This window comes from Semicossyphus pulcher, unplaced genomic scaffold, assembly GCF_022749685.1.
Source record: "Semicossyphus pulcher isolate SPU_LCO1_2020_fin unplaced genomic scaffold, fSemPul1.0.p SCAF_13, whole genome shotgun sequence".
NCBI classification, from domain to species: domain Eukaryota; kingdom Metazoa; phylum Chordata; class Actinopteri; order Labriformes; family Labridae; genus Semicossyphus; species Semicossyphus pulcher.
The window spans coordinates 26,301,122-26,324,546 of NW_027211637.1; the positions used below are offsets into that span (position 1 = coordinate 26,301,122).

The 23,425-nt window shown below is 42.5% G+C and overlaps 2 protein-coding genes across 2 annotated transcripts; both read left to right on the plus strand.

Moving 5' to 3' along the window:
- The first annotated feature begins 316 nt into the window (after nucleotides 1-316).
- Nucleotides 317-12,041, plus strand: pou6f1 (POU class 6 homeobox 1). The gene is made up of 12 exons (XM_069660526.1): nucleotides 317-366; nucleotides 2,111-2,203; nucleotides 2,680-2,724; nucleotides 4,114-4,285; nucleotides 4,427-4,563; nucleotides 5,495-5,720; nucleotides 6,104-6,363; nucleotides 6,452-6,580; nucleotides 8,092-8,397; nucleotides 8,509-8,641; nucleotides 8,725-8,893; nucleotides 9,959-12,041. The coding sequence occupies exons 2-12, from the start codon at nucleotides 2,150-2,152 to the stop codon at nucleotides 10,302-10,304; spliced, it is 1,977 nt and encodes a 658-aa protein (XP_069516627.1). The 5' UTR covers nucleotides 317-366; nucleotides 2,111-2,149; the 3' UTR covers nucleotides 10,305-12,041.
- A 383-nt stretch (nucleotides 12,042-12,424) lies between these two features.
- On the plus strand, nucleotides 12,425-22,465 carry tfcp2 (transcription factor CP2). The gene is made up of 16 exons (XM_069659824.1): nucleotides 12,425-12,587; nucleotides 12,892-13,084; nucleotides 14,748-14,899; nucleotides 15,294-15,370; nucleotides 15,475-15,580; nucleotides 15,774-15,880; nucleotides 16,096-16,248; nucleotides 16,325-16,435; nucleotides 16,787-16,875; nucleotides 17,063-17,111; nucleotides 18,777-18,870; nucleotides 19,377-19,467; nucleotides 19,563-19,669; nucleotides 21,467-21,609; nucleotides 21,691-21,742; nucleotides 21,858-22,465. Exons 2-16 carry the CDS (start codon nucleotides 12,963-12,965, stop codon nucleotides 21,893-21,895), a joined length of 1,491 nt encoding a protein of 496 aa, XP_069515925.1. The 5' UTR covers nucleotides 12,425-12,587; nucleotides 12,892-12,962; the 3' UTR covers nucleotides 21,896-22,465.
- The last annotated feature ends 960 nt before the right edge of the window (nucleotides 22,466-23,425 follow it).

Sequence of the window (23,425 nt, forward strand, 5' to 3'; positions counted from 1 at the left end):
TCAAGTCGAGGCAGACATTTTTCAATGCAAGATTTTTTCTTGCATAAATTATGTTCATGACGTAGTGCCAAAGGCCAATTTTATGGCAAATTTGTCCGACTTTACAGCTCAAACAGGATTTTGTGAGTCACCTCAAGGATTTTTGATTGTCTGAACTGTTGCAGAAAGGGCATCGTCATTAAATATTAAGAGAGAGGAGATCCTAACATTGCAACCCTCCTTATCAATGCAAATACCTCTTTTGTGTGCAGTCACAGCGCCTGTCTGGGAGCTGAGATGAATTTTTAATTATGTGTGACTGAAACAAACTGTGACAAGGACCTTTATAAGAGCGGGGGATTACAGAAAATAAGCTGCATTTACGCGGTAAGTTGCATATAATAACCGGAGTCTGTTCGTGCCTGGTCCTCGCGCAGAGCGACGAAATGGCGAGAGGAAATGAGTTTTGGTTAATATGCAATGTTCGTAATTAGCATAATTTATATATTTATGATAAAGAGAAGGAAATACATAATATTCGGTCTCTAGGCACGGGTCGAGATGATTTCTGTCGCCTGTAGTTGGTGGGTAGCGCTTGTCTCCAAAAGTGGCCGACGCGACGAGACTTTTATTGGGCAGGATGGGGGTGGGGAGCCCATCAACACCCGCCGAAGTTTTGACATATCCTCGTTTCTAACGGGGCATTGCAGTAGGAAATGCACCAGCTGCAATCTTTTTTTGATCTGGGATGTTTTTGTGGCCACTTCAGGTCCACCATCAGCGTGTTTCACCACGTTTTCTGCATCCAAAGTGCAACACAGTATGGCCTGTTTATATAGGCCCCTCCAAATAGTCTGGTCCTGCAATGACAGAAATAGCCATGAATAAAAAAAAACAAACAGTCCTCATGCATGTGGCACTGTAACCAGCAGTTAGACCCTGAAGTGCAGATACTACAGGCTAACAAGCATGAAACTTAATTCGTGATTTTATTTGTAGACTGCCTGCCAAACTAAAAGAGTCAGACATTAAATCAAATAAATGCAATTCAATTCAACATGCTTCATTGGCATCAATGTAATAGATGATATTGACAAAGCTTCAAGTAAAACCACATTAAAAGTAAAAGAAAGACCAAAAGAAAAAAAGTATAATTCATGTTCTGCTTTGTTAATGAAAGACTGAATTTAAGCTTTTGGAGTCTGTGTTTGTTTTTGCTTTGAGTTTGTGTGTGAAAGACTGTTAAAGGCCCTAGTGTGTGTGTGTGTGTGTGTGTGTGTGTGTGTGTGTGTGTGTGTGTGTTAAAATGGTGTTTGTTTGTGCCCGCATTTGTTTATAGTAGTTTTGTTTTTGTGTATGAGTGCCAGTGTGTGTTTTATTGTATACATGTGTGTGTTTCCAGGTTCTACTGGATGTAAATAATGGAGTTTCTCTGTGTCTGTTTTGTACGGAAGCCCTTAGCGGACATGCATCCATACATTTTGTTTACTCTGAGTGTGTGTATGTATTTATGCCTGAGTTTGTGTGTGAAAGACTGTTAAAGGCCCTACTATGTGTGTGTTTGTGCATCTTTGTGCCCGCATTACTAGTTTTGTTGAGTTGGAGTTTCTCTGTGTCTGTTTTGTACGGAAGCCCTTAGCGGACATTCATCCATACATTTCAGTTTTCCCATAATAACGAGTTATTTCTGGTCGTTTTCTCGAGATCTCGACTTATTTTTCTTGTTATCTCGGTAAAAACGAAGCTCAGAAATCCGGTGATCTAGAAAACCAAAACCGGCTGGTCACTGTGATATTACAGAGCAGGGCACGCCATGCTGCCATTGCCCACACCAGTGAGGTAAGTTAAGCCTGTTTCTATGTTTGTTTTGTGCCTTAGCAACTCAGGGGATACGAGTTATGATCATCTGACCCTAGATAACGTGATGAAAAAGTGGAGATCTTGAGAAAGCGACCAGAAATTACTTGTTTTCCCGGGAAAATGGAGTAAATACAATGTGTGTATGTCCGCTAAGGGCTTCCGTAGTTTTGGTTTCAAATTCAGGGTGTTTTTTTTTCTATTCGGGAAATATTAACTTCAAAGAGTATTTGACATCATTCAGTTTGTTTTCAATGAATGTTTGTTTACCCAGAATGCCTGGAAGACAGTGACTGTGGTGCTGCAGCGAGCCATGAACTCCCAGGATCTCCCTGCCAAAGATGCCCCACTTACTGTCAATGAGCAGGTACCACCCACCTGTCTGTTAAAGCAAAGCGAAGGGCTTCCTCTCCCCAATACAACTCAACCAAACCGTCCATTTGCCAACATACCATGTCATAATGGAATGATTAACATCAGGACCCACTTTTGTGTTTTATCGCCTAATAATACCTGCTGCGCTATGCTTGTGAGGTTTATGATCTTTAAAGTGTCATGCTTAATATTAATGGTGTTTTTTCTCTCTTTAGTAACACTCTGTGTAGACATAGTCGGCAAACAAAAGCAATGCTCTTCACAGGTGTTGGAAGGGAGCTTGATGAAAGCATTGCTTGAGCTGCTTGTTGGCTGATGCTCTTGTCATTGTTTTGGTGTAGTCGTGCTCTTTTCATTTTTGTCTTTCTTTTTGGTGTTTTGTTCTTTTGGTCATTGTGTCCTAACATGTGCTCGGCTTCTCTGTTCTCCTTAGCCATTCACTGTCTGACTGCAGAAGTCTTTTTTCAGCCATTTAAATCCTGCACTTTGAAATTCCCTGCCAAAGACAACCAGGTATGCATCCTCCTCTCTCTTCCTGCATTGTCTCTAGAGCCCGACTGATATGGTGGTTTTGTTGGACCGATATCGTTGCTGATTTTAAAGGGGGGAAAAAATCACTGTTGTGGTGGCTCATGTCATGAATCATGAATTTTTGAGCTAAATGACTTTTGACCTTACTTACAAGGATATTTCCGCGATTTCTCAACGATATGACCACCCAACTTTACACTTATATAGAGCTTTTCTAGTGACTTTTGCACTACACGTCGCATTCACCCTTTCACACACTGATGGCAGAGGCTGCTGTGCAAGTGCCCAACTGTCACTCATCACTAATCCCATTCACAACGTTGGTTATGCCACCGGGACCATGTAGGCTGTAGCGTTCAGGGATTGAACCGCCAACCCTCAGATTGAGAGACGACCAACCTACCACTGAGCCACAGCTGCCCTGAGTAACATTTATTACATTGTCATCCAATTCAAGTGTGGACCACTGTCTCCTCAGCTGTTAACGTGATAATCTCGAGGTTTTTCATGTAAATAAATGTCTGTCGCCGAATGAGGTAACACAATGGTGATTGAGCCTATGGCCCACTGATGAAAGCCTTTGCTTTTGCAGTATTACAGACTGGGTGTCTGTGGCGACTTTCACGGAAAAAAATCAAGCGGCGCCCAGTTAGTGACGCGTTTTCCATCAGCCAGCAGTGGTTGGTCTGCCAGAGAGGGTAGGCGGAGCTAAGCGGCTGCTTTTCCGGTCTCGTGTTGCGAGTAAACAGTAATCTAGTATGGCTGAGCAAACAAAGAAAAGATGGATGACTACAGATACAACTTCAACAACAAGTGAAAATCCAAAGAAAAAGAAACAAACTCGACGCTCAGATGAAAGCAAACCGTGGACGTCACACATGCAACACTGTCTGGATATCTGGGAAGTGGGCTCCTGCAATAACCATTAATCGCCATAGGTGCGGCCAACATATATGCTGATACTCATATATCCGTGAAAGGCTGATATCAGCCGATAATTTTGGCCATCCTATATATCGGTCGGGCTCTAATGTCTATCTGCACCTTGTCCTCGGGCCCAGGTTGTCTCGCTGCCTCTCCTCTAGGTCTTTCATTATTGCACACCATAAATCATTGTTTAAGCCTAAATCAGATTTATTACATGTGTTAAAGAGGGAATTTATAAAATGCTGAAATACTGTATTTACTGTTGTTGTGACCCTTTATGTGCTAGATCAAGTGAGACTCAGAGCATACTCAAGTGTTTCACAAACTAATAACACAATTTGAACTAATATATCTACTGCGTAAGCCCTGAGCATAAGTAGATTAAAGTAGGCAGCTTGTTTTCCATTTAAATAATCCCAGCTTTTACTCCTCATTGCTGTTCAGGTCATTGTGATGTCTGGCCATGAGACTATTCGTGTGCTAGAGGTTGAAGTGGATGCGTCTCAGCCTTCATCACTACCTGATGGGAAAGGTGAATGCAAAGCTGAGGAGGGAGCGGCTCGACCTGCAGAGCAACATGACGGCTCTATTGTGCCCCTGAGCGCTGGTGGACAAGGTAAATCATACAAGACAAATGATGGACAGCGGATGAGTCATTATTCATGTTTAACACACAGTTGGACTGAAATGTTGATAGCAGCTGTAAAAAAGACAACTTAAATGTCAGTAAGGACTAACCCTGGCGGTGCTCCTGCAGCGCTGGGGGAGCAGCAGGTGGTGTCTGTAGAGGCTCCAGTCCCTGCTGTCCAAACGCTGACTCCTGCTGTTCCGGTCAGTGTTTCCCTGGCACAGCCACAGGCCGCCATGCCCATCGCTGTACAAGGCTGCCCACAGGTACGACTGAGAACATCTACTGTTTTCATTTTGTTTTCAAACGTCTATATTCATGTGTCGATGGTATTATTGTAACTATTGTCACCCACGGGCTACTGTACGTGATTGACTGATGTCACAGACTGAGGCAAAAAACATTTGACACCTGAATACTGAGCTTAAAGGGCCAGTTTGCTGATTTCCAACCTCAGTCCTATCATGCTATTATGGGGAGCAAATCCCATTGTGGAAGGTAAAAAAATGCAATTTCGCTCTGTGTCTTCAATGGGCCCTGGAAAACCAGGGAGCTTGCTAAACTACACTTCCTGAATCTAGGACGCCCGCCTCCGATGTCATGTCTCGTTCAAAATCGTCAGGTTTGAAATGTAGACCGCAGACCTGAAGATTTGTTTGACGATCCACCGGTATATTCTCGTCGTATTTCAGATTCTGTCCCGCTCTGAGCCGTTGCCTGCAGCGAAACAGTAGTATTTCACTACAGCGTCTCTCGCTGGGCCGTTCCTTTCAGAGGGAGGGCCGCAATGCATGCTGGGTGTTGTAGGAATGTAGAATGGGCGAAACCATGAGCTGTTTGTACAACTTTCTCCACAGCTATGACACCAATTTCAAATATTATTGCCTCTATCGATTACAGAGAACACCAGCTTTGACTGACAGTGGCTTTTTCCAGGGGCGAATTGCTCCTTTAAGACTGTAAAAATTGTTAGCGAAACATTTGCAGCAGTTTGAGAAAACTATCACCACTCCACTGTGATCACACTGCAACACGAAATGTAGAACACCCAATACTGAAAATGAAATGCTATCAACCTTTATTTCTACTGCTCAGTATAATCACCCCTGTAAAATCCTCAAATGCCAGTAAAAGTAGATAACTGGGATGTTAATATAATCTGGAAAAAAATTACACACCTTTATTATGCTGCATTAGGTGCTGACCCAGGAGAGTCTGGCCACTCTGATGACCGGTATGATGGCCCAGACCGGATCCCTCGGGCAGCCCCTGCTCATCCCTTTCAGTGTGGCGGGCTCCATCGGGGGCCAGGGTGGTCTCGCTGTTCTCACCTTGCCTACCACAAGTGTAGCGACTCTCCCGGGACTCACTGCAGCTAACCCTGCAGGCAACCTCCTCAAACTGCCCTTTGCTGGCCTCCAAGGTAATAAAACTCTTCATGTGGTTTCCCTTTAGCGTCCCTAGATTGGGTCTGAATTGATTTTAACTACATCGGAGTAGACGCGCTACTTTTCAGATTGCTGTAACATCTGACTATAACCAACATATTTTTAATAGCAACACCAGCAGCTTAAGGCCTTTCAATGTCAGTTGGTTGGTTAGTTCACAACTTTATCCTCACTGAAATATCTCAACAACTACAGGGTGCATATTGAAGACTTATTGTATAGCTACATGGTTCCTAGAGGATGGATTGTAATTACCGAAGTTAGCCCATGACTTTTCCCTTTGTGCTACCTGTGTCTGTTTCATTAGATGTAATAACAGAACAGTAACAAGTTGTGCACTCTTTCCTTTTTTAATCAGCTGCGACAGTCCTGAACTCGGTCCAGCCCCAACTGCACACAAACGCGCAGACAATGTTCCAACATCAAGCAGCATCCCTACAGCCAGTGCAGGCGGCAGTGCAACAGGTGACGACTCAGCCAACGCAGGTGACCAACGCACAAGTCACCGCCGCTCAGGTGGCAGCGGCCCAGGCGACCTCGGCCTCCACCACTGTCTCTCAGTCCAACATATCTGTGGCAGCTCTCCAGACTGCAGGACTCTCCATCAATCCTGCCATTGTAAGGATGCTGCCTTTTTGTAATATCTGTACTGTGTATGCGATTTAATACAATATGCTGTTAACACATGTTGTGATTTTCTGCTCAGATCAACGCTGCTTCTTTAGGAGCTCAGCCTCAGTTCCTCAGCTCGCTCACCTCCACTCCAATCCTCACCAGTGCCATGTCCAACATGGCCGGCATCACCAGTCAGATCATCACAAACGCACAGGGACAGGTGGGTGAAAATACTGCTACTAAGTTTAGGATATTGTATTGTATGTAATTGCTTTATACTGTATTGAACTGGGTTGTTTTTAATATATTACATTTGTGAGTTGGGATTTTACAGTTTCTTAAACATGAGTATCCATCCATCCGTATTTTATACCGCTTATCCTCCTCAGGCTCTCTGGAGGGCCTATCCTAGCAGCCATTGGGCGAGAGACGGGGTACACCCTGGACTGCTCCCCAGTCAATAACACATGAGCCCCTTAGACACTGCCAGTTCAAGATTATTGCACCTCTATGTTCCATTTTCTATGTAAAATGCAAAAAAAAAGCCCCGGCACGCTCTGTAAAAACACACACTGGTGGCATTGCGCTGCCGTTGCTTGGTCAAATGTAAAATGGCAAAGGCTGTGTGACTGCAGAGCTTCGTTACAGCGCTGAGGCGGAACGCAGTGTAAGAAGACTAGGTCAAAACCTCGTATGTGGCTGACCGCATCAGGTCTACGTGCGCGTTTGTGGGTAATGTGTTACAAGGACCGTCCTTATGAGGCCGATGACGCGTGTTTGAAAGCAGGTGCGCGCTGCGGACGTAGGTGAGGACAGCGGACGAGCAGCGGAGGAGCAGCCCCGCCTACTCCCCGAACAAAGTATCCAGAGCCGTATAGACAGAGAGTCGCGTCAGTGAAGGTCCAATATGCTCCATGATCCGCCATTGCGATGTCGCAACTCTCTCTCTCTACGGCTCAAAGTACCGTCGCTCACTCACTCAGTCAGTCAGTCAGTCAGTCAGTCACATTCAGACCCGTGTGTAGGGCTGACCCTGTCAGTCATCCAAAAAGGGCTATAGAGACAAGACAACCTTTTAGCTCACACTCACACCTACGGACAATTTAGAGTCACCAGTGAACCTAACGAGCATGTCTTTGGACTCTGGGAGGGAACCCACGCATGCACAGGGAGAACATGCAAACTTCACACAGAAAGGCCCACTTCCTCCGATTCTAACCAGGGACCTTCTAGCTGTGAGGCAACAGCGCTAACCACTGCACCACCGCGCAGCCCCTACACATGAGAATCTGTTATCCAAATTTCCTTTTAGTAGCGCATCATTAGCTGATAAAAGTACTTTGATCGTGAATACATAACAGATTTAAAAACAAGATGAGAAAGGTATAACAACTCAACTTGATGTTAAACCACGCTCACTCCAAGGGCCATCAAAATGTTATTATGCCGTGTTCTGTATTGGGAATAAAAGCCCAGAGCCTCCAGTTAGCATCAATCAGCAGTGCTGTTTCAAGTCAGTGGAGCGTGTGGAAACTGATTTGTCCTCTCAAATAGTTTCATTACTCAATCTTATGATTATTGCAGCTCATTACAGTTAGTCTGCAACAACAGCGACTCTTGAGAAACATGATTTTATTCCCTGTCAACGTCTTTCCCAGCAGCAAAACACCGCCGTGACAGCTAGATGAATGTGTCTAATTTATTTCTCTTTAATTCAAACAATACTTGCAGGTCATAGGAACCCTTCCTTTGCTGGTGAACCCAGCGTCTCTGGCTGGAGGGGCTGCAACACCCCTCCAGGGACTCCAGGGACTCCAGGGTCTGCAGAGTCTGCAGGGTCTGCAGGGTCTTCAGGGTCTGCAGGGTCTGCAGGGTCTCCAGGGTCTCCAGGTCCAGACCGTCACCCCACAGCTGCTTCTGAACACCCAGGGCCAGATCATCGCCACCGTGGGGAATGGACATGCGGCGGTTGCAACTTCTGCTGCAGTTCTGCCCAAAGCGGCTGCTCCTCCAACACTTTCCAAACCGAACACACAGGTAGACGACAAACATCTGTCTTTGTTGTTTTGAGGTCAAAAAGGACGTTGTATACTTTGCTATTTGTATCATTGCAGTTACATCTAACAATATTAATTTGTTCCATCACAGGCATGTGTAACAACTGTTACTCAGTCACCAGTTGTCATTGCCCCACAGCCGTCTGTACTGAAGACCGGCACCACGCTCTCCTCCGCTGTACCCATCACCGCAGACATAGCAAAAGTGGGCCAGCTTGTCGGCAGTACGTACACCTGCTTCTCCTGTCCAAACATAGACCCGCTTTAAGTAGGTAGGTATTTTTAACCAGATTCTCCCCTTTTGTAGAACCCCAGCAGGTAGTGAGCAGCGAGGAAGGCATTAATCTGGAGGAGATTCGAGAGTTCGCCAAGAATTTCAAGATCCGTCGGCTGTCCTTGGGGCTTACTCAGACACAAGTAGGGCAGGCTCTGACTGCAACTGAGGGTCCGGCCTACAGCCAGTCTGCCATTTGCAGGTAAGTCGCTCCCCTCTGTCCAGTAATTTATTGTAATAATAAGTGTTTTGATAGCATGCACACATTGTATCAAACATAAATTTACTTTATACACCAATACAAGCATCTCATTTCATTATGTTAGAGGAATGCTCAGTGTTACGAGTGTGACGTTTGTAAAAACAAAGATAACATTCGACAACAGTATAATTACTTTAGCTACAGTGTTCATAGACAAAGCTAGTCAGGGAGTAGAAGTTAATTCAGTGGTTCCCAACCTTTTTGACCGCAGAGTCAGCCCTACACACGGGTCTGCATGTGACCGACTGAGTGACTGACGGTACTTTCAGAGCCGTAGAGAGAGAGAGAGAGAACTGGACCCCAGGCTGGGAACCACTGAATTAATAAATAAATATCCATCCATCCGTTATCTATACCGCTTATCCTGTTTAGGGTAGTGGGGGGGCTGTCATTGGGTGAGAGTACACCATGGACTGTACGTCAATTAATCACAGGCTGACCCATAGAGACGAACAACCTGTCATGCTCACATTCACACCTACGGGCAATTTAGAGTCACCAGTGAACCTAACGAGCATGTTTTTAGACTGTGAGAGGAAACCGGAGTACCCCAAGGGAACCCGCACATGCACGGGGAGAACTTGCAAACACCACACAGAAAGGCCCACTTCCTATGAACCGGGATTCAAAACAGGAACTTACTAGCCGTGAGGTGACAGTGGAAACCACTGCACCTCCATGCAGCCCATAAATGTATATATAATCTATTAATATATTGTATAAATATATATAAATAAATACACATAAATTGTATACATTTAATTCCCATTAATCAAGCTGACTTTAAAGGAGTTGAATGAGGGATTTACATATAAATATAAATGGCTCATCTTTACATAGAGGTAAGTAAAAAAATGAGACATTAGATAATACATAGGTTAAAGCATGTTGGTCTTACTCTGCAAATTGTGTTTGTGTGAATTCATAAGAGTAACATTTAGATACAGCACATACAGTATATGTGATCTCATGAAGTAGTTCCACTAAACATCTTTTTTATCGCAGGTTTGAAAAGCTGGATATCACCCCAAAGAGCGCGCAGAAGCTGAAGCCCGTGTTGGAAAAGTGGCTCGCAGAAGCCGAGCACTGGAACCAGAAAGGCCAGCAGAATCTGATGGAGTTTGTCGGCGGTGAACCGTCCAAAAAGAGAAAGCGGCGTACTAGTTTCACGCCGCAGGCAATCGAAGTCCTGAACTCGTACTTTGAGAAGAACGCACTGCCAACGGGCCAGGAGATTACAGAAATTGCAAGAGAGTTGAACTATGACCGAGAGGTTGTACGAGTTTGGTTCTGCAACCGGCGACAGACGCTAAAAAACACGAGCAAGATCAACGTCTTCCAGGTTCAGTAGCGACCTCGTTCTGAGAGGGTTCGCCACTGATTGTTTTTGAAAGTGAACATTTAATACAGCAGCACAGATTCAGAGTGTGTTGTAAATAAAAGCCTAACTATTAACTATATTAACTTTTTAAGAAAATGAAGGAAAATAATTTATGACTAAAATGAGTTTAAGGATGTATATGTGTACAAAACTCATGTATTGTGGTTACTGAGTAAAACTGCATGGTCCTCTTATCAAATACAGAGATATTAAAACAGTGAAAACATGTCATATTTAAAAACAATTTTTATACAAGTGGTTTTATAGGGTGTCTCCCTGAATGATGTGGAAGTGCATTGAGTCACATTGATTTCAGTCACATTGTTGTCACTTTGGCACACTGGCTGAAATAACGCACATGTTTAAAAACATGCTTTTAGAACCATGTGTGCTTTAACAGATGTAGGATTTGTACTCACAGCAGCTTTGCAAACATAAAGGAGACTGATCAGAATTAGTTGTCTATGAAACATCAAAAACTATGTTGCTTTTCTGGACAATCATCATTTTGATGTTTCTGAATGATAATCACAAAGATGAGCTTAAGATCTGTCGTCATTTCCTCTTGTTTAGACCTTTTATTCAGCGCTGCTGGATGTCCACAGAGGGTCACTTCTGATGTTCTATGGACAACAAGTTATTTTCAAAATAAAGTTGTAGCTTCTTCTGTTGCCAATAATGCCACAACTGCAAACTTATTTTTGTGTTTTTACGACGTTTGATTCATTTGTAGGATGCATGTACTGTATGTGGGGATGAAACATTAATGTGCTTACTCTGAGAGTATTGTGTGTTTTATTTATTCACTGTTGTGACTGTTCCCTTAATGGCCTCACAATGCTTCTGCTGCGTTTTTTTTTATTATCTCAATTTATATCTGCAGGCTTAATTGGCCTGTTTTGAAGTCAATTTAAATTGTCTCCTGTTGCCTATAAACATTACCCACAGACTCTTTCGATACTTTCACTGAGCCTAATATCAATCAAATTGATTTGCTGAATTTAAAAAACCAAATTAAGTGTGCATCGTGAAAGAGGTTTTATATTTTATGATTTATTATGATGAGTTATGGTTTTAAATCTGAACGAATTAGAAGAGTTCTTGCATGTGCAGTATGAAGTTAATTTCTGTAAGAACATTACTATGATGCTTTTTTTTTTTTTTAAATCACTGCCAATACTTTAAGTCTTCTTTGCACTTTACTGACAGAAAAGGGTTACTGTACAGTGGATGTTTTTTTATTTATGTATGTGAGAGAATGAATTTTTTGTATTTTAATAATCTTTGCAAATGGAAGCAGTACTGGCAAAATTTCAATCATCAACTTGGAAAAGCAACACCTATTAATAATATTAACGTAGTTTTTATGAAATGTACTGCAGATCAAATACTCTTATTTACATTGATCCCAATTATGGTCCACTTCATACCTGCATTTTCAACAACAATAGCCCTATTTTCCAGTAGACATACAGTATACCTAACTTTAAAAATAGTTAATTTTGTAAAGGTCTTTTTTTAACATGTGGGAAGACAATATATCATATTAGTTAATATACTAAGTTTTCAATAGAGAAATGAAGAGCTAAAGTATGAAAAGATATCCTATGTCAGCAAAGTATGTGAAAGGTTATGGTCTTTGTGAGAAAAGGGAAAAACAAAAGTTGATTGCTTTTTGTAACCTTCTGTCAGATAAATCAAATAAACCCTGTCTTTATTAATCACGTCCTATTGTTGTGTGTTTATATATTTACGACATAATTTTTTTTTTTCATAGTTATTTTTACAAGAGAAATATCACCCCTAAAAGCAGCACACTCCCTTTCTTTAGCACATGTAATAAAGGCCATAAGCGGAAGGTGGCGGAAATGAGCTCCAACGTTTTTTGTTTTTTTAATACTACTTTTACACAACCCGAAGAAGAAGACGAAACGGAAATGACGGCATCTGCTTTTCCTGACGAAGCTAGATAAACAAACAAAAGCAAGACATTATTTTACATTTATTTAGCAGTCTGAGGCATTTTTATGTGTCTATATCTCAAGATATGTCTACGAGGATTAATTTCTTCCACTGAATCCACAAAAACTGTGTCAGAGAAAGGCTAGCATCCTACTTGCTTAGCTAGCTGGCATGCTATGTAGCTTGTGGTGGTTAGCTCGACATGTTTATTCTAGTGCTGGGGTGAAGGAGCGCGACATGATGGCATGAAACTGTCGCAGTGCTAGCGAGAAGCTACACTTTTATCTAAAGGTATGTAGCTTTAATTAAAATTTATAGCAGTATTTTGCTATATTAAATTATAAAGACTAAAAAAATATTGCTTCAAACAAGTTATTTTGCATCAGTGCACGGTTGAATAAAACGTGAGAAGCTCTGTCAGACAGATGGAACAAATCTGGTCAGACATAACCCGTTATTAACCCTTACCAAAACTTCTAATTTAATATTTTTGTGTAGATCTTGTGGGTGTTGAACTCCTACATGTTGCTTTATTTTAAATCTTGTAACCACATTCGATGATAATAAACTATTGTTTTCACTTTGTCCCCTGCAGATTGTGGGAAACAGGTGAAACTTGGCTTAAGTTATAACCGCTGCACTCCGAAACATCTCCTCATCGTCACCATGGCGTGGGCTCTGAAGTTGCCTCTCACGGATGAGGTGATCGAGTCCGGACTGGTCCAGGACTTCGATGCCAGTCTGTCAGGCATTGGCCAGGAGCTTGGTGCGGGGGCATACAGCATGAGGTACTGTACGAGTTTTTGAGGGATTCCTTTACACATAATGCAAGACTGGGTGCTGCTGCTACACACTGACAGTCACCATATTTTGCCATCTGATTTATGACATTTTTTAAAGCTCCTGTGAGGAGTTTTATGCTGGTTATGAAACACTGACATTTATTCTGAATGCTCTTTATGACGTACAAAAACGAACCAGACCATCAGCGACAAGATTGATTATTTCTATATAGTTATTTTTAATGCCTGAAACAGCTGGCGGGAGGTAGGTGTCAGACGAAGTGATTAACTGCACGCTGCCTTTGTTTACATTTTCTCAGGCCAAAATTTAAAGTGAGTGATACATATGACTGTTAAAGAAAGCAGGATGAGACTTTTTGTTAAAAACACCACTTAAGCATGAACAGGACAAAATCAGCAAAGAAATAAGAGGTACGACTTTGTCCACAGGGGCGCCAAAATCAACACAAACAGAAAGTTCCTCACAGTAGCTTTAAATACAGCCTTAACATGTTACAAATTGATGAGAATATCTGTTTGTGTTACTTGTGGGATTAATTGTTGAAGTAAACAGTGACACTAATCCTCAAAGTCATGCCACCTTCAGTTGTCACTTTTTAAAGTTAGGGAAACTGTATCACCTGCTTAAATTTAAATGTCAGACGTGTGTGTACTGGAAATAGATGTTGTAAAAAGGGCAGCTGTAACTGTTAAAATTGAAAGTTGTTTTTTAAAAAGTCCCTTAAAAATAATTAGCAGAACATGTTTTTGTAAAGTGAGCTCTTTCACCTTGTACGCCTTAGATATTCTTTTTTAAAAGATTTCGGCATCAGTCATCACTTTATTTTGTCGAGTCAGATCCGCTTTATTAATGTTCAGTGTGCACAGTGTTACATTTTCTCTTAGCTAGGCTTTGTGTCCACGTCAGTGTGAAGCTTGAGCGGAGAAATCTCTTCACACTCTGAATTTTGGCATGAATATGTTGGGTCCTGCGCTGAGAGACAGCAGAAGGGCAAATTAATCACCAGTGGAAATGCGAAGCTGTTCACCACTTGGTTACTATCAGATCAAGAATACTCTTTGATGAAATTTTAATTTCGGGATTTTGGGGCTATCACTATGCAGCATATTCCTGACAGATTAATTCACTTTCTTATTCAAGAGTATAAAGTCCAATTAAATATTTAGGATGCTTAAACTCAGTTTTTATGCTGCAAATGATGTGAAATCTATGAAGGATTTGCTGACTCAAAATCTTTGCTTTGCTGGAGAAAGATGACTCTCTTTTTTGCCATTTTCTCGCTGGTTAAGTGCCCTGTTAAATGATACTGTGCAGGCTGCTGCAAAGCACCCACTTGTTCCTGAAATTCCTCTGTTGAGAGGAGCATTGAGACCAGAGCTGGATACCTTGGTATTTAGAAAGGTTGCCCTAGTTGCCTCCATTGTAATAAATGAACTGCAAAGCTGACTAACAAAACAGCCCACCTTTCAGCCTTGAGTGTTGTCTGGTGATTGCAGGGAATGTTAAACTCTCACTTTTAATTTCACATGTTTAAAGTAATCAGTTCTACCCTGTCGCGTCTTTTATGAAAAGGAAATGATGCATGTGCGTCACAGTGAAGGTGATCAGCTCGCTAACAGTGTTATTGTTCTTATCTCTGTTCTCCAGCGATGTTCTCGCCCTCCCCATCTTCAAGCAGGAGGAGTCCAACCTGCCTCCAGACTCTGACAACAAGATCCTTCCCTTTCAGTACGTTCTGTGTGCAGCTACCTCGCCAGCCGTTAAACTGCATGATGAAACACTCACCTACCTCAACCAAGGTTAGCACCGGGATCCCTACTTGAACTGATTTTTTTTTACCCTGCCCATTTTATTCATTGGATGACTGTTCATCTGCATAGACATATTATACTTCAATCATATTGACACATGCTCTGTAGGCATATGGTTTTGGTACACTGCCATCTATATAGAGATACTGGCCGTTCAGCCTGTTCTACATTATGAAATAAAATGTGAGAGACATGTAGGAGCAACAAACGGTATTAAGATAAATCATAAAGAATCATATTGTGGCTCCTGTCATGGAAATAAACAAGGATGTAGAAATGATGCATTGCTATGATTCGTATGAGTACAAAAGGGAGATATTGCCTGTGATTGTTTGGTGTCTCTGACAGTCTATTCATCCACTACATGGACTTGTCTTTGCAGGCCAGTCCTATGAAATTAGAATGCTTGACAATCGGAAAATTGGGGAACTTCCAGAAATCACTGGTAAAATGGTGAAGGTAAGACGGACATTCCAGTTCACACATGTTTTACATGATAATTGCACAGGTCGTGACAAACCAGTATAAACGTGTTAGCTTGATTGTATTTCTCTGGATGTCAGAGCATCATCCGTGTGGTGTTTCACGACCGACGACTCCAGTACACAGAGCATCAACAGCTGGAAGGCTGGCGCTGGAACAGGCCCGGGGATCGCATCCTCGACCTGGGTGAGCTCTGATTTAAACATGGCTGGTCTACTCTTGCTTGCTGTGCAACCTGTGTGTGTATATTAACCAGGAAAGTGAATGTTAACCTGAACTATAAGTACCAGATCTAGCTGACAGTGGTGATGTTGTGCAGAACATTGTGTGGATTGAGAGCTCTTCTGTTAACAGCCTGTTTCACATTGATCCATTGCAGATATCCCCATGTCCGTCGGCATAATCGACCCCAGGGCTAACCCTACTCAGCTTAACACTGTGGAGTTCCTTTGGGACCCATCAAAAAGAACCTCAGTTTTTATCCAGGTAGCATGATGGACAACACTGTTGTTACTCTACATTCATCAAAAGCAGTGGCAGTAATCTGGGGACATTTGGGCATTTTGGCATCATGGAGCTAAGCTTGTTAACATGTAGTGTACTCATCTATCCTATTATGTTAAATGACAATAAAACTGCCGTTAGTACTAATACAAAAGATGACATCATTCTTGTGTAGAATAAATGTTTCTTTCATCCAGGTACACTGCATCAGCACAGAATTCACGATGCGGAAGCACGGAGGAGAAAAGGGCGTGCCGTTCCGCATCCAGATCGACACGTTTAAAGAGAACGAGAATGAAGAGTACACAGAACACCTCCACTCTGCCTCCTGCCAGGTCAAAGTCTTCAAGGTGAGGGGGAAATGAGATGCAAACCTTTGTGTTTTTATGATCAGCACCTGAGTGACGACTATGTGGCCGGTTTCAGCCTAAAGGTGCGGACAGAAAACAGAAGACGGACAGGGAGAAGATGGAGAAGAGGACGCCACAGGAGAAGGAGAAGTACCAGCCCTCCTATGAAACCACAATACTGACAGAGGTTTGCATATTTTAAAGGGACTCGTGATTAGATGAAGAGTAGGGTCTTTTTTAAACAACAGTCACTGAAGTGAAGAACTCGTACTCTTATTTCCAAAAGTGGCCCTTTAAACAAAAACGACTGTGTAATGATCTGAGGGTCGACTTTAAAGTGTTAACACCCATTCCAACTGGATTGTTTCCGTTATAGATTGATCTTTAAAATCCGCTCATAGCTATAACCAGAATTTATTTTACAGAACATCAAACAATAAATATTGCCGAAAGATTTTCTGCACATCATCTACTGAACTAATTCACGTTTTAAAGGTTGTCTAGAAGCCACAATAACATCAGTGTTGGTCTTTTGCAGTGCTGCCCCTGGCCCGAGGTCACATACGTCAGCAACTCTCCGTCTCCTGGCTTCAACAGCACACACAACAGCTTCCCCGTTGCAGAAGGGTACGAGTGTTTCGTGATTTCTGCAAATGCTTCATGATGAATTCTGCTTGCTGCTGCTTGAATGTAATTAACCATGAAATCAATTCAGCGGCTGTTGTGGTTAAGTTGCATGAAGAACACGCATGTTCTTTTGACTCCTCTTAATGTGGATTTCAGTCTTACATTATCGATTTCACCTTCTTCTTAGAAATGGATCACCGACTCACCAGCCTGAGCCCGTCGTTCAGGTAGCAGATGTAAGTACAGGGGCGTTTTTTCACTTTCTGTATTTACCTCCCAGCTCACAGAACCTCAGCAGGCTGATATTCACAAATGCAAGGCGAGTTTCTGGGTGTTAGGACTCTGCCTCTCGAGTGATTCTCTAATACCCCTTTCCCACCTAAATTTAGCATGTTGACGCAGGTTTTTTAGACCCGGGAAGACCCGCTGATAAATGCAGATTGACTCTGTTTCCATTGCCAGTGGAGTATTCCTATTTCAGTCTCTTTTCTGCTGCGTCACCATCTGATGTCACAAACACACCGGAGACAGGGTTAGTAAACAACGAAGATGTTACGTGCTTAGGTCTTTATTGTATCTATTACTCATTCAGTCTGTTTATCAAACTCGGCGCCGACAAATTTGGAACGATGTTCGAGCGCTGCTCGGACACAGACAGGTGGAATTTGTAGCTGAGATGACGAGGAGTCGCAGAAGTCGGAGCACAGCATCGCGCCGGAGAGGGGGTGGAGATTAGCGTGTCGACCGGGTTTTGTGTTCCCATCAATGCCGATTGGAGCCAAGGCGACAATTACCCGGGTCTGAATGCCGATTGTAACTTTTCCCCTTAAGCAAAAAAGCTGTGTTAGCGGGTTTTTTGACCAGTGGGAGAGGGGCTTAAGGCACTTTGAAAACATGAAGTAACCTGAAATGAGCTGAACATGCTTCAAGAAGCGAAGCATGAAGCGAGCAACACAATAACTAAATGGAAATACAAGGTCAACTCAGTGAAGACATAACAACAGACGCTCTCTATACTTGACGGGGAAGCTTAAATGACATAACCTTGAAACACCTTGACTTATCAGAACATGTCATGCTGTACACGCTTTATATTTTGGAAGATTTTGGAACACAATAAAATTGTTGCAGTATTCTTGCCCACATTAAACATTACATCTACATCAAGCTGTGGTAGATTTTGCTAGTTTTCTTTATGTGTTAACAGTATTTCTGTCAGATTTAAATGATTCCTCGGAGTATATAGAAGGGGTCTCCAACAGGTAGCTCGCCAGCAGCTTGGATTTGAGTAGCTTTCAAAGAGGTTCAGAGACTCTGTACAAACAATCAGACGACAATAAATGCACCTTGAAAGCCTCTTCCCACTTCAATCAAATACACAGATGTCCCACCCCCTCCAATACAAAATATTAGGATAGGCCGATCAGCTGCCCTGCAAGTTTGTCAGTGTCTGAACCTAACAGCAACCTCCATCGACAGGTCGGCTCAGATATGCTGTACGCTAGTCAAGCTAAAGTGAGGAGTTTGGTGCTATTACCCTGTTTAGCCAGGTTTATGATGGACAATGAAGGTGGCCATGCAAAGAAAAAGCAAAAAACTTTCCACGCGGAGTGGGAAAGCAGTTTTTTATTCACAAATGTGACGGACAAGTGTGTGTGCCTCATCTGTGATGTTTCAGTTGACAAAAAGAATCAACATGGTGCGCCACCAGCAGTTACAGTGCAGTGCGATGTGATGTGATGCAAGCAGCTCTTAGCCCTTAGCCACTTTCGTTTTTTCAAAGTAGCTCTCAGAAGAAAAAAGGCTGGAGACCCCTATAAAGCTTTATAGTATATTGTATATTGTCTGAGATTTTTGCATATAATTGTTTTATCCCGGGTTTTGTTTTGTTTTCTTCTCAGAATTTGTTGCCGACAACAAATCCAACGGATGCACAACAGTGGCTTTTAAGAAATCGCTTCTCGCCCTTCTGTCGGCTATTCACCAACTTTTCAGGTAAAACGTCTCTTGAATACAGAATTTCCTAAATTAATGACCCACAGCACACTGTCACTTGTTTATACCTCTGGTCATGTGTTTCATTTAAAGGAGTAAAGAGCCATGAATGACTTGGAATGATTATCTTTCTTTACATTCAAACAATGACGATTTTACAGAGCTCATAAGTCACTTTCACTTGAATGTTACAACAGAAATCAGATCTATAAAAATGTTACTTTCAACATAGTACAGACTGATTTCAGTGCTGTAAAAACATAAAGGCCACAGCAGCACGACGTAAAATGTGCATAGAGGAAATGAAATGTCATTTGCCTTTTACAGAGCAATCAATATGTTCTGTATTGACTCCCTCATGTTACAGAGGTTTTATAAAAAAGGGAGAATCAGTTGTGCACTTGCTCTGATAATCACACCTGCACTCCTGTCCTATAGTTTAGATTTCTGTTGCATTTATACCGAGTTGTGTGCTCTTGTAAAACAAGCTCTTGTTTGTGTATCAGGGGCGGATCTCTTGAAGCTGACCAGGGAGGATGTCATTCAGATCTGTGGGCCGGCCGATGGTATAAGACTCTTCAATGCACTGAAGGGCCGGTGAGTCTTCTTTAAAATAATCATCTTTCAAAATGTAATTTAGCCTAAAAAAAGCTTCTTACATTCACTGACATGTTTGTGGATTCTGTTGACAGGGTGGTACGCCCGAGGCTGACCATCTATGTTTGCCAGGAGTCTCAGCAGGCGCGAGAGCAGCAACCCAAACATGAAAACGGAGATGCTGCCGCCAACACTTTCTTTGGTGAGTGTGTGATCACAGATCATGCATTTATGTATTTGTGACAATCTAAAGATAAATGAAAACTAACTAACTTCCACTGAGGGCAGTTTTTAGGCTGGCAGCAGGTATTTTCTAAACGTAACCAGTGCAGCTCAGCGCCAAAACGCCCTCAACGTCAGCAGTTTTTTGTCGCTGCCCTCACAGCACTCTCAGTTGTAAATAGACTTTTGGAACACCGCCACGCTCGTCAATGTCACTTCTCCCTCACTGATCAATCAAAATCAGGAAGGGGCAACAATGGCGGAGGAGAAGCTAATCCTTTTGTTTATTTTAGGGTACAATTTCCAGGTGTAGAGCTGCCACTAATGTCAGGACACGACTCCTTTCTTTGTAAAAAAATCCTTAAATAAAAGCAGATATTAAGCAGACTTAACGATCACAACCAAGGGAAGAGGAAGTGCCACCAGACAACTTTTGTAACCTAGCAACAGAAAGCGCCTGTGAGAAGCGCTTTGAAATTGAGCTTGTCGGCGCTGCCAGCGCAAGAAACGCTGTTAATGGACACAGGCCCTTAATGAGAAGAATGACACCATTCCATACTGTAGTCCAGGTCATGGAGTCAGTTAAGAGCGGTGACTCCAGAAAGACGACGGACCACAGGCTTCTAATTACGAGCCTGTTAGGCGTCAAAAAGGCGGAGAAGGAGTCCTCACAGACAGCACTAACATGTCCACTCATGGCCAAACTGAAGCTAACAGAGTGTAACATAAACATTAAGGCAAACTAACTTACATATTCATGGACGCACACACGATAAAAAGTCCGTCTGCGATCACTGATGTCTCCGTAGTAGGTGCAGTAAACAAGTCCGGGCATGCCTCCCTCACTGCCTTGTTTCGGGGGGATGCGCTGTGTAGTGCTGCCTTCAGGTGCGCTCAGAAATGGGAGTGCTCATCACATGACCTTTTTTCACAGTATATGTGGTGTGTTGTGTTATACTGGAATCCACTGAATGTGTTATAGGTTACACGAAAGTCAAATCTGTGGCAGTGTTTTGTTTGTGTGTTCAGTAAAACAAAGTGTTAAAACATCAGCAACAGTTGCATCATTATGTCGATTTACTTTGTTACAGTCAGAAAGTGAGGAACATCTGATGAAAAAGAAACATGCTTTTAAAATCATTATGAGCACTGTAATGATATTATTAAGTACTCATATTGATACTCAGCAAGTACTAGTACTTGGTATGAAAGTGGTATCGGTGTATCCCTTAAATTAACCATCATAAGAACTGGTGAAATGCAGAGTTAGACTACCGAAATAATATCTACACAAGACGACACGACAGCTCGGACTAACTGTCAGATACTTCTGCATGTTGAGCTAAAGCAGTCGGACATCGCGAGTCCCTCTTGTGACGTAATATGACGCGATGTTGAAAAAACTGCAGCTTACTTAAAACGGCCACTTATTCCTCTAAATTTGTGCCCTTATGTCTTGTAAATAACACGAAATCAAGGATGAAGCTTTTCCACAGCCACTTTCAGACAAGACTGAGTATTAATGTGGTAAAACATTTAACCTACAAGTTGCTCTTTAAGTCTCCTAGTATCTCTTGTTTTATTTTCTTTGCTGTGGTAACTGCTGCCGTATCGGCCTACAACGCTATTCTTGAATTGATATAAAACAAGATGCTGTTACTTTAGCAATGAGTTGAGTTAAATACAACACATGATGAGCAGAAGAGAAGTATAGATTTGACTGCATAGAATTGGCAGAAGGAAAGTGAACCTTTGTGTGTCTGCGTTTTGCCTGCAGTATATCACGCCATTTACCTGGAGGACCTCACATCTGCCGAGCTGACAGAGAAGATCGCTCAGCTCTTCAACATCTCGCCCAGACAGATAAATCAGATCTTTAAACAGGGACCCACGGGCATCCATGTGCTGGTCAGTGATGAGGTAAGATCATTCTTTTAAATCATTAGTTATCACATAAAGTTTACAGCTTTCTGCATTAAACATGTTCTCTCTTCTAAACAGATGATTCAGAACTTCCAGGATGAAGTATGTTTCGTATTGGACACGATGAAAGGTATCTGATTGTGATGATGATTTATCTGTTTCTATATTTAACATGGAGCCTTGATGAACTTTTATCAGTTTATTTATAACGCCCTCTCCCTGCCATGTTTTCCTTTTCTCTCCAGATGACACAAATGACGGCTACCACATCATCTTGAAGTGAACACTGGGCAGGAGAACAGCGTTGCTCTCTTCTTTAGACCCGATCCAGTCAGCCCCTCTCGAGCTTCATACTCCTCGATGTTCCTGGAATATGTGGAGACGCCCCAAGATTCCTCCTGAGGCTGCTAGGAGGATTATACGACTGACTCACCCGGTCCTCTCCTCACTAAACCTTACTGTCTTACTTTTAAGGGAGTGACTGTTACTATAGTGAAGTAACGATCTCCCTCTCGCCCTGCCTGTCTCCCTTTAATGGCTGCATTCTCCTCTGTCGCTTCTGTCTCTTGAAGGAGGTTTGTGGCCCTGCAGCTGCTATCTCTGTTTATTTGTTAGCCGAGCGTCTGGTGTGCCAAGACTCTGCTTCAGAAACAGTTTGTTGTCTTTCTACCAAGAACCTAAAAAAAGGAGAAAAAAAAGTTGAGAGACTCTTGACAGTTCTCAGCTTTCAGTCCAGTCAGCGATGCAGCATGATTTCTGGTCTTCATGTTTCCTTACCTGGACCCACCTGTGCCGGTCTGCAACAACATGGTGAAGCCGACACAACCACACAGGTGATGGAAAGAACCGTAAGGCAGCACACTGCTCTCGGGACATTAAGGGAAACTGTTGGAGTCCAGAACATCTGGATTCCTGTGAAAGGCGAACAATGTCTTGAGCTGGTTTGAGCTGTTACTTTTGAGAAAGACTTTTTTTATTTTTTTTTACCCTGACTCCCAAACACTGTTTGGTCGCTGTAGTTGGTGTAGATCCTTACACTGTATGAAAGAGGTGGACGTAGCATCTGTGACGCTACCCGTTGGTTTATGGGTTTCTGAAGTTTGATCTTGTGGCTGTCGCACGTTCTTTTAAAGTGGTAATTCTCTTTGGCGGCACCTATGGCGATAAACGGTAATTGCAGGAGCACACTTCCCAGATATCCAGGCTGTGTCGCATGTGTGACGTCCTCGGTTGTAACTCTTGATTTTCCTGGCTGACGGTCGCTTTCCTTTTCAGACTGTTTGCTTCATCTGAGCGTCGAATTTGTTTCTTTTTCTTTGGATTTTCACTTCTTGTTGAAGTTGTATCTGTAGTCATCCATCTTTTCTTTGTTTGTTCAGCCATAGTAGATTACTGTTTACTCGCAACACTTGCAGAGAGCGGGAAAGCAGCCGCTTAGCTCCGCCTACCCTCTCTGGCGAACCAACCACTGCTGGGTGATGGAAAACGCGTCACTAACTGGGCACCGATTTTTTTTGTATTTTAAGCCAGAAGTGACCAATTTGGATAAGAGGGTGGACACACATTGCTGCATCACTATCCTTAGATATCCTTCTTTATTGTCAGTTGTACTCTAAATGACACCATAATTAACAAAATGAACATCATGCTGTTGTGAAGAAGACTTCAAACTAGCTGAAAAGTGGTAAACTGAGGTAATACATCAAGTGAGAAGTTCATTCATCTGGTTTTACACGATCCGTCTTCTTGTAACCATTACAGTCGCCCCCTGCTAGTCATTGAATAGAAACGCAGGTTAAAGAAATTTCTGCAC